Genomic DNA, 11,714 nt, shown 5'->3' on the forward strand with positions numbered 1-11,714 from the left:
AATGTCCTTGTCGCTCTGCAGTGCCGCTGTTCTCTGGTCAAAATATATTTTGAGTTTTGGTTTAAGGACCTCTGCTGGAGCAATAAATAAAAAATAGAGAATAAAAATTGAATAGCCCGACTGGTTGCCTTAGTTTTTTGTCTATTTTATTTAGGAGTGCCGCTTAGATTTGGTGGCTCTAAACGGATTTATGCCCCTTCGTAATTGAACTTCTGGACGAAATTGCCCGGGCGATAAGCTTTCCGATAGCAAGGCGACTTTAACGCGAATTTATCTGACCCTGCTTCTGCTGATGTCATTGCTGACGCATTGCGTATACGCAGCGTGTCGCTGCCATTAGTGTGGTCTTTGAACGAGTCGGTGAGTGCATGCAGCTATCGTGCTGCGACCCTTATTGCATTAAAATATTTGACACAATTGCAGCTTTATGGCAATTTGCAAATTGCATTGCCACCCGCGGAGTTCGCTTTGGCGGGTCGACTTTGTCAGGTGCACACACATTGTGTGAGCTGTGTCATTTTGAATAATTTCCGAGTGCGTGACAACATTTTTCGCCCCGCCTCGCATGCAAGTCAATCAATCTGGTGGCGAGAAATATTGAAAAGTAATTTTACTTTGCGTTATCAGAAATATTCAATGTCCCAGGTTTAAAAGTTTTGTTAAAATGGCACAAAAGTTGGCATAAATACACATGTTTTCCCAATCAACTAATAAATTGATTTACTAGGCATATTATTTTCAGGGATTTCCGCTTGGCGATTAAAGCCCCCGTTCAATAAATTCACCAAAACTCGATTCACTTCCGAGCTGAGGTCATAAATCAAACTGTCTAAAATGGCATACATAAATTTTCATACTGGAAAAGGCATTTGCGATGAAATTAACACGCTGCGGTCTAGGTCTACGTATCGTTCGCTGTGATTAATGCAACGCGGCGTATGCGTAACGTTTCGTTAGCTGTCTTTATTAATGGACGCTGATTTGCACATACAGCCAAGCACATACATATGAGCCGAGCGATAAAATGTGTCTGGGTATCTGGGTGGATGGTTGGATGGCGGGTGTGGCCTACAAGGTGCTGGGATTAAACTAGATAGCTGCTCAGCAGCAGCTCCTTGGGCTCAGGGCTGTGGCTTCTTGGCTGGAGCTGCTCCTGCTCCATCTTGAGCTGCCTGAGCATTGTTGTAGAGTCATTAAGGTGTAAATTATACCACTAATTAGCCATTAAGTAGCAAACGGCAGCAGGCAGCGTTTAAGCACGTACATGCCAAAACAAAACGAGTTCTGCGTGCTGTGAAGGACTTAGAACTATATAGGAGCAATAAAATTTAATGAGCATATAAAATGTGAGAGTGAAAAGTAAATTCTGCAGCTCAAATCGAACAGATATACTGCTTAAAGGTGCCCCCAGGATTATCAGAGCAGAGTGTGTGTGTGTGTGTCTGTCCGCCTTCAATCCTTTGGTAGTAATGCTTATATACCGAACCAGAACCGAGTTTAACAACAAAGCAAGTGCGAGAAAAATAGCAGAAATAGTTTGAAAAAATATTGAATTCTCGAGACGTAAACAAAGTGAAGAGGAGCAGCAGCTATAGCAGCAGCGATAGAACTCCAGCAGACTGGTGAAGCAGAAAATCGAAAATTTATACAAATATGTTGAAAGAGCAGGGCAGAGCGGAATCGGGCAAACTGGAGCAGCGCTTTGGCGTTCGGGAAATGTGCAGCGGCGGCAGGGCAACAAAAGGAGCAGTCCTCTTGTCTATGGCCAATGTGCTCCGGAGTGTGTGTTTGCCATGGCTAAATTTGCATTTATTTTCTGAGGGTATGTTCAAATGTGCAACGAACTGTGCTTGAGTAGAAGACAGGCGGAGAGCCAGCGCAATCAAAGACGAAGCCGCCACCGCCGAGATCACTCCTTCAGCTCCTTTTTCCTGCTCCAGCTCCTGCTCCTGCTCCTGCTCCTTTTCCACTGCTCCACTTTTTCGAAGCCGGAGGCAATTCGTGTCCATTGCATTCACTCTTTTGCCGTGTCCATCTCTGAAATGGCACAAGACAAATGTACTCGCACAGCTGACCCTGCAGCCAAATCCCAGCCAGAGATCCATCTGGAGATCCACCGAGACGGCAACTGCCTTTGATTGCTTTTAAAGCGTTCTGTGCTCGAAATTCAATTTGCCATTAGTCGCTCGTTGGCAACTTGTAAATTCAAATAAGCTAAGCCAGCAACCCCCTTCTGTGTTTTTCATTGCGTCATGCTGCATAATGAGCTGCAAAGTCTTTGCTCGGCTTACATGGCGTGTGAGTGACATTTAATTTGCCGTCGACAGCGTTCGTATAAAACTGTTAGCAGCGTCCTGCGGAAATCTACACTTGAACTGCGTAAACAACTGGCCTTAAGTTTTAGCCGTATATTTGTATGTTATCTTGGCTGCCACTTAAAAGTAAGTTAAAAATAATTCCTTGAAATTTAAGTATGTTCAAATGGCAATTAATTACTCATAGTTATTTTATGTTGTAGTAAGGATATCATGAAATTAAAATTGATTAACTACTTCCTTTATGCCATCCTTTATGTCAGACAGTTTATAGAGCACGGGTTATTTTCACACCCTCCTTTATCAAATCGCTACTCGTCTTTTGTTTCAGATTTGGTGCTCATCCAATTATTATTAGATAGCAGACAGCTCGTAGAAGCAGTGAAATCCAAACGGAATGCGGAAGTAAACCGGATCCAGCACGCATTTTACAGCTAATAATAAATGACCCGAGGTTGCTTGACGTTGGCCACGTTTTTCAACCGTCACGTACGCATAAATTTCGACAAGGCCGTTGAATGGCCTTTTTTCCCGAGTCAGGTGTGCGTCCTGTCCCCTGGAGTCGGGCCATAAACATAATGACCAGCTATTACGGCCGGTTGGATCGGCTTACAGGACGGCATGAAGAACACATGTTTGTCAGAGAAGTTATGTGCCAAGTGTAACATATTTTAAATAATTGATGAGCGAACCCGAGCCGGCAGCCGGCAGCTGTTCCAGAGCCCACCCGAACTATATTTGCATGGAAAAGCCTTTGGCCGCCCATCAATTTGACGCACTCGTCGCCGTCGAGCCTGCCGACATGGCTGTCACTTTTTGCTGTCGACGCCAGAGAAGGATAGTCGGCTGGCAATGCCTTTGGCTCATCCTCATCCTCACCCTTTTCCCGAACCCCAACCCCATCCTCATCCGTTTTCTTGCCGCAGGCGGTGCATACATTACAAACACTTCAATTTCCGTCTGCCAGTCAGTCCACTTCGGAGACGGAGAAGGAGTCAAAGCCCGATTCGGAATCAGTTTTTTCCGACCTCCTTTGCAGCACCAGACAACTGTAATCAAAGCAAATTAATTATCTATGTCCTCCGTTGTGCGGCGCATTTTTTCAGCCATCTTGCCCATATTCTGGTACCTTTCAAGCCTTTCATGTCCGGCACAATGTCGTCTGCCGTTGTCAGCTGAGGTCCACTCAGCTGTCTGCCTCGATGGCGGCAAACGGCAAACGCAAATAGCAAAAGGCAAGAGTTAAATGACGGCCATTGATGCCTGGTTTATAATTCAATGTGCAGCCGCACTCCGGTACTCCAGCACTCCGGCACACATCACAATGCGATGACTTCCTTTCTTTCGTACACTTTCGGCGCGCACAACAAAAGTCGTCTGCAAAAAATGCAAATGCCAAGACAATGATAGACACGGCAAATAAAGGACATTCGAAGGATTAGAGGGATGTGCGAGATGAGTCTGCCGTTTGGTATTCATATAAATTGTTAATTAATATTGCTGCAGGCGCACTAGGAAATACAGCTTTACTATTTACTAATGAAATAAGGATGGTAACACAACTGAATATTGAAAAAATACTTTTTTTTACCTTCCATAGAAATTTTTCATTTATTTGTTTGATTGCATTTAGCAAATAATTTGTAATAACACAATAATAAAAAAACGAAATTGGGTATTATTTTGAGATAAGCCTTCTGCATTTTATATATAAAATGGCTTTCTTTCTGGCATCTTTAAAAATATTTAGCTGATTCTTTTTTATAACGTTTTTTGGCAATATAATATAATATTCAAGTGGGAAAAAACTACAAATATTTTGAAAATAGTTCTTTTACTGAGATTTTAAATATTTTTTTTCAAGTGCTTTTCTCTTTCTTAGCTTACAGTGAGACTAATCAAGTTAGTCAAAAAAAACTCTTTAGCCACGGAGAAGCCAGATGAATTGCCAGCTTAGTGCCAGTTTTCTATCGACATGCGACTCCTAATCACATGCACTTGGCTCATCATAGGACTCCACTGCAGTGATTCCAGGTGGTTGAAAAAGTACGAGGAGAACTACCATCGTCCCACTTACCGTAATGGTCGCCATTCCCATCTAAATCACGTAAACTACGATCGCAAGGCTCTCGAGGATCGGGACAATCCGCCACCGTTGCAAACTCGCGTCGAGAGGCCCTTCAATGCGAGTACGGATTTTACCTACTACGTGAACGTCCTGAGCGAGGGCTCCGTGATCTGTGCGGGGGCCCTGATCTCGCACAGGATGGTCATCACGTCGACGCACTGCTTCCAGGCACCGGGACATGATGCCTCCTACGAGTTCACGGCCAAACACATGAGCATACTGACTGGAATTGAGTTCAGCCCGGAGCCGATTCCGCACCAGGTGCTGGCGTTCTTCATGCCGGTGAACCGGCGTGATGAATTCACCAACTATGTGGCTCTGCTCGCCCTGTCCAACAAGCTGGATCGGCATAGGTTCCGCTACATACCGCTCAACCGCAAGATTCCCAAGGAGGGGGATGTGGTCAAGATGGCCTTTATAACCTCACCTCAATATGAAGTCACACTCTACGATACGCGGGTGCTAAACTACTTTCGTTGCCGGGTGTACTACGCCCTGAAGGAGTTCTTCCACGTGTCCACATTCGAACACGGATTCTTCTGCGTGCGTAACAGGCGGCACACGAAGAAGACCACCTGCTTCACCCGGCCCGGAGATCCATTGGTTGTGGATAACAAGCTGGCCGGGATCAATATATACGGAGGGCACTGCGACGAGGAGGACGACTCCGTCAACATGGACATATACCTGCCGATAAGGCTCGTCATTCCCTTCATCCAGATGGCCACGGACGCACTGAGGGCTTTCACAGGCTCCGGCCCCTTCAACGAATCGATTCCTGCCAATTTTCCACCCATGCTCCAATCACTGGCCGACAAGTCCCCCAACGTTTACGTTGGCAGTCATGTACCCTATATTCCCTTCGATGATCCCCGAAACGGCGGTCCACAGGTAAATGAATTGGAATATTCCCAGAATTATTAGATGTTGTATTTCAATTTAAGTTTTATGAGGGATATATTCCTTAAGTCCCAAAAAGGTTTGTCAAAAATAAAACTCATAAAACAAAATTGTGTTTAGCCCAGAATTCGTTGTCTTAAATTTAAACTATTGTTCTAGAATAAAAATGTTAATGTATTACATTTAGCCATGAAAAATCAGTTTTAAACGTCTCCAATTGATTTTATGGATTAGTTTAATAACAACTATTATAAGGTCAGTAGCAGAGACTTCTTTGAGTGATGATGCAGCGTCCTCTCTGGATTTTCCAAATCCTTCTATTCGTTGTCCTGGCAAATGAGGCAAGGTCGGCCAAGACGCATTATCATCGCTATATGCTGGCCAGTTACAGGTCGCAGCACAATCCAAAGACCCAGATGGACTACAAACGACGACGGACGGGGACGGGAATGCAAAACAATCAGGTGGCTCAGGAGGAAGAGCCGGTTCAGGGGGAACAGTCGGAACAATCGGAGCAGCCGGCTCAGGATGTCCCAAAACCGAGACTCCGGTACGGCACATCCCAGGAACCCGTGGTTTTGATGACCAAATCTCAGAAGAAAGTGCCGCTGCATGAGTTGATGGTTCGCATCTATCAGCATAACGAGTACATCTGCATGGGAACGGTGATATCCGAGAAGCTCGTGGTTACCACCTCCACCTGTTTTGAGGATGCGTCAAACGATGTGGTAACCATGAAGATGTACAACAACGAAGCGCTCGACGGGCACAGGATTCCCCTGAACCAGACATTCCTGAAGGGCGCAGACCCTTTGCTGGTCGCAATTGAGCTTTCCAATCCACCGAAAAATTCCAGTGTCATTGACGACACTGTTAAGCTTTGCAGCACCGAGCTGGAAAATTACGAGCCCATTGAGCTGCCACTTTGGATAAGGAGTCGCCACAACATTCACTCGCAGAGATCGTTTGTCCTGCCGCTCCAGGAGTGCCTGCATCGGATGAAGGATCCCGGAGCTCATGTGGCCACCAGAACCATGATCTGCGCGAAGAATATGAAGTTTACGAGCCAATGCCAACTGGCCATCGGGAATCCCCTGATCCACGCTGAAATGATCTGTGGCATCAACGTGGCGGGCCACAACTGTCCCGCTTTCACGGGAGTCGACTTGTACATTCGAATCTACGATGCTCTGGATTTCTCCATACGTGGCATGGAGCTCATAAAAAACTCCCGAATAGAAGATACAATTTTGTAATGGGTTGTAAAATGTTTTTATTAAAATTACTTATTTGCTAAACACTTTTAATTCAGTTTTGTAACGTTCTAAAATATACTCTTCCAAATCTGCTAAGATCTTTAAGTAAATACCATAACAATTGATTATAAAAACCCATTACAAATCTGGAAATAAAAAGGGAAGTTAAGTAGAGGTAGTTAGTCTTGAGAAGTCAGTTTGAAACGAAGCCATGTTGAAAAAGGGAATATTTTTGCTATTGGCTTTGCTGTACATAACCAAAGACCAAATTCGAATCAACGATTCTGGTCCTGGTCCAAAACACCATAGGTTGAGGTATATGTTGGATGACTGGAGTCCACATTTCGGTTATAGGCCAAGTCACTACGCCAGTAGTCATGGTTGAATCCAGGATCTGGTGTTTTCTTTCAAATGACTTTTTGAGAGCTCAAGCCATTTTACACTTCTAAAATGTACTCTTCCAGATTTACGATAAAACAAATGTAAATACCGTAAATAATTAATGCAAAATAAACCCATTAGCAATCAAAGCGGATCGTTTTCATAATGGGCGGGTCAAATCGTAGGAAAAGACATTATTTAAGTCATCTTAATTTAGTTTTAAATGAGGCCATGTTAAGAATGGGAATATTTTTCCTGGCTTTGGTCTGCTTTGGCCACGTCCATCTTCTAAGAGGTGTAAGGATCCCTGGACTTCCTCTAGAGGATTACCTAGTGCGCCTGATGGACAATGACAAGCTGATTTGCAGCGGAATCATTGTGAATCGGCAACAAGTGCTTACAGCAGGCGTTTGCAAGCCTGATCGAAATATTAAGAGCATTCAAGTAGTGCTTTCCGATAATTCCACGAACACAATAACGAACAGTAAGGTGTCCAAGAATTATACTGCAAAAGATGCCAGTGATCTGCTGCTCCTGCTCCAATTGGGAACCCCATTGGGGCAGAGGTTCTCCCAAACGCCGCCCATCTGTCGGGATCGACCTCCGGCCACCGAGGAATTGGAGTACTGGAGCTGGAATGGGAACGGGACGTCTCTGCGGAAGAGGATCACGCCGCAGACGACGAACTTGGACTGCAGGCGGCGCATCAATGACCCCGACGGTGTGGTAATTGGTAATCACACTGTTTGCCTGAAAAACGAGGATTTATCGGAGCGGTGTGTGAAGAATTTCGGTATTCCCTTCGTGTGGCACAACACCTTTTGCGGCATTAACATCCTGGGACACAATTGTCAAGTGAACGAAAAAAATGATATTTTTGTTCGCTTGCTAAAAACTGATTGATTTTAACCATTTTGGTAGCGCTTTATACTATCAGTTTAAAATGGCGGTGGTCAAAATAAGCTGAACTATTAGTAAAATAATTCTACCAAAAATTCGTAGTTTGATAACCTATATGTTTTCCTTCTAAGACTTTTTGGGTTGCTCAAGTTTAGAATGCTAATATCAAAATCACCTTCCTTGTTGTGCTCATTTCTTTTAAATTAAACGATTCCCAAGCCCAGTTCAGACTTGCGGAGATCAAATAAAAACAATTTTTGTGTGTTTCAAATATGACATTAAATTCTTGTGCCTCATTTCCGTTTGACTGGCTGAGGTTCAATCAAATTAATGAAAAATTGCTGCCTCTGCCGCCGCCGCTGCCGAATCAAAGTTCCCAACAAGAGCCATTAAACGCGCAGACGCTTAGCAATATTTTCCGGGCAAGTCCTCCGGCTCAGTGTCATTGACAAAAAAGCCAGCCGAATGAATGGGAGGAAACTGTACAAACAAACACCGAGATGAAGTGGCAGTGGCAAAAAACCTTTTGTATTGCAGCGATAATGTCATCAAGTAAAGTACTCCGTCGGGCATAGTGAAAAGTTCTAGTCAATCGCCATAGAGGACATAATGTGACTGAGGGACTGGGACTAGAGCCACAGTTGATGTTGACAGGCGCATACAAACTGTGTAAACATCATTAAAATGGTTTTTTTTTTCTCCAAGGTCCCCGCCCCCACTCTCAAAATCGAAATGGAAAATCATTGAAATTATATTTCCGTCCATGTGTTCTGTTTGCTTTTTTGATTTTCCTTTTTGATCTTCTCGCTGCGATTTGTCCCCCTCTCAAGCAATGGGGTCCTTGCAAATTAGCCGCATATCACTTTATTGTAAAAGCACTTTGGAAATTAAACTAAATAATTCAAGGGCGCGACCGCAGTTACTAAAATGAGCCACAACAAACAAACACAATTTGAGCCTCGCAATCTTTTGTTTTGTTTTTGCAAATATGACACACGCACTTCAACATACACGAATATGTGGCTACAGCTGGATATGGAAATGTTTGACAAGAAAAATGCGGTCCTCTGCTCGAGGGAAAACTCAAACAATGCTTAGCGAAAAAATGCTACCATACACTTAAAAAATCAACTAATCGAAAATTGATAATCGTTAAAGTGACAAATTTTAATACAGATTTTAAGAGAATCAAAACAGTTGGTCACTTTGAAATCGGCTTAAAAGGGTATGCAAATATATGTATTTATACTTATCTATTAGAACAATCCGACATCCGTTCATAAAGCAATCCTTGAGATTTTTCTTCTCTGCATCAAAACGCATTTGTATGTGTGCGCACGTCCTTGGCCGTCGACTGTGCATGTGTGTGTATGTTTGTGGGTGTGCGTAAAATTTTACGATAATACGCAACAATTTCGAAATGAGTGCACCCTGCTGAGCGGCTGGTTCTGCTGAGCATTTCGAGTGCAAAGAAAGCAATTTCCTCAATATTCTTTATGGCGAACAGGAGTCGGCGAAAGTGGGAGAAAGAGAAAGAGAGAGGGAGAGTGGGAGTGAGTGAGGTAGATGGAGAGGGGGCAGGGGCACTCCTTGCTGGTTTTTTGTTATTATTTTCAAAGTTCCATAAGCCGCTTGCTAATAAAATTTTAGAAGCCTGGGCCGGGCTGTTAACATTATCATAACGCACACACAGCAGCAACACCCATGCGTGTGTGTGTGTGTGCGAGTGTGTGAGTGGCCGTATAATAATCATGGCCGACACTCACACACTGACAGCCACTCACTCACACCCACTGACGTGCCACATAGACGCGACGCTATCACACACATTTACATGCCACTTAGGCATTGTCGCCCATTCCTTTGACTAGCGTTGCGTATACGCCGCGTGGTGCGTGCGCCTTATAATTCATTTATTGGCATAATTTCGTTTTATTTTTATTTGTTTTACGGCTTTTGCGATTGCCTTTGATAGGACGCGAACGAAGCAGAAGCAAAAGATGTGAGAGAAAAACGGCAAATTGAAAACATATTGAATATCGAATTTTGTTGCCTTGGCCGCCCTTGAATTGGCCGGCCACTTAATTGCTAAGCTGCACACGCGACCCGGCATACAATTAGGTGTCCTGAGGGCATCCCGGGGCCATTCTCATCCTGCCCTGTGCATTCATTACAAAGCACTTTAATTCGTTCGAGCTTGAATGCATAGATCACGCCCGGCTTAATAAATTCCCACGCCAACGCCAACCGAAACGGCAACGGCAACCGAAAACAAAAGAATCCTTGGCCGTCGCTGCCACTCAGTGGGGGCGTATGTCTTACCTGGCACCAGCTGGAATTGGAGCTGGCGAGGCTGCAGGATCCGGAGCTCCAGCACCGTGGCGTCTGTCTGCACACTTGTCTGGTCGGTGGAGACGTGACTGGAAAAATGCATTTCCGCTGCACGTAAAAACTGTGTAGAGCTATGGAACAAAAAAACACGACAAACCCAGAGAGTGAAGAGGAAAACGAGAGGCACGTAAGTCAATCAGCAACTGGGCAGCAGCCACAGCTCAGGAACAAGCACCAAGGACCAAGGACCAAGGACGAAGGACCTAACAACTAAGTATAACCCTAATGCAATGCGGAAGTCACACTCCAATTTGGACCAGGCATGGCGCCTGATTTTGTTGCTAACTGAATGAGTTACTTCCGCTTTGCCTAACAATTTTAAATAAAATCACATCACACGAGGAGCGGCATCCGTTCCCGGCAACAAACTCGGACACTAACCAATATGGACAATGGTGTTTGTGTATGGCAGTTGCTACCATCTCCATTTTTCCTTTTTTGTTATGCAGGGACTGTAGATGTGGATGTGCAGGGCAACCGACGCGACGCTGGCCTCTGAAATATTTATGGCAGCAACAAAAGGCCATAAAAAGGCAATGCCAATATGCGAGTGAGCCACTGAATCTCGACTCAATGAAAGCGCTGGCCATTTGGTAGCCAATTTAATTCACTCCGGCGCAGATCTCCCGGCGGCAGCGTCAATTTATTTGCCATGAACTGATTGACATAGGAAATAGTCTATATTGGCGAGTCCCTCACATTATTATGTTCCCCGAATCGAATTATGCTCGAGGGGGGCGGCCAAATAAAACAAATCAGTATATAATGAGTGGGTGGAAAATTGTGCAAATCATTACACTCAATTAATTGCTCGGGCAAAAATATGAATTGCAAAATATTTCCACGCCTGTACACACACAAGGTAAATAATGCAATTATAATGCAAAAATAATGTAAACAAATGAGCGGCAAAAGTCGATTTATTAATTATTTATAAACGTTTTTTTTTAGCTGTGGAGCAATTTACGAAATAGTTTCTGGTATATCAATAACATTCAATCACAATTGGCTGGATAAAAACCGGGGAATGTTTGATAGCGAATTGCGCCAAGGGCCATGAATGAAATAACATCGATAACATGCTTGTGCTCACTTCTGTTCTGACCCCCTTCCCTTCAGTTTCCCACAGAAACTGACAGCTCATGGGTAATAGATAGTTTCGTTTGGTGCAATTAACACCTTGCGAGCTGCACACAAATATTTGCCAAACTTATGAACATTTATCAGTGACAAGTGTGACAGAATGCGATGATAAGGTGGCGGGCGAGTCACGAATGGGGCATTGGATACAACATCACTCATTCCGCATGTGACGACACTATCAAAACCAGCTAAGTAGAAAAGACGGAAATTTAATATGAAACCCACCTTTTCGTAGAAAGTGATAATTTGAAAGGCGGGCGAACAGATGGTTTAATACTGAATTCAGTGGCAGAGCGTAAA

The 11,714-nt window shown here is 44.1% G+C and overlaps 3 protein-coding genes across 3 annotated transcripts; all 3 read left to right on the forward strand.

Moving 5' to 3' along the window:
• The first annotated feature begins 4,290 nt into the window (after nucleotides 1-4,290).
• LOC108046779 (kallikrein 1-related peptidase b21) lies at nucleotides 4,291-5,453 on the forward strand. Its single transcript, XM_017126657.2, has one exon. It carries the CDS (start codon nucleotides 4,291-4,293, stop codon nucleotides 5,365-5,367), a length of 1,077 nt encoding a protein of 358 aa, XP_016982146.1. The 3' UTR covers nucleotides 5,368-5,453.
• A 174-nt stretch (nucleotides 5,454-5,627) lies between these two features.
• On the forward strand, nucleotides 5,628-7,129 carry LOC108046777 (seminase-like). Its single transcript, XM_017126655.2, has one exon. It carries the CDS (start codon nucleotides 5,628-5,630, stop codon nucleotides 6,597-6,599), a length of 972 nt encoding a protein of 323 aa, XP_016982144.2. The 3' UTR covers nucleotides 6,600-7,129.
• Nucleotides 7,130-7,220: 91 nt separating this feature from the next.
• Nucleotides 7,221-7,883, forward strand: LOC108046772. Its single transcript, XM_017126649.1, has one exon. It carries the CDS (start codon nucleotides 7,221-7,223, stop codon nucleotides 7,881-7,883), a length of 663 nt encoding a protein of 220 aa, XP_016982138.1.
• Nucleotides 7,884-11,714: the final 3,831 nt, after the last annotated feature.

This window comes from Drosophila rhopaloa, unplaced genomic scaffold (assembly GCF_018152115.1).
Source record: "Drosophila rhopaloa isolate 14029-0021.01 unplaced genomic scaffold, ASM1815211v1 contig_167, whole genome shotgun sequence".
NCBI lineage: Eukaryota > Metazoa > Arthropoda > Insecta > Diptera > Drosophilidae > Drosophila > Drosophila rhopaloa.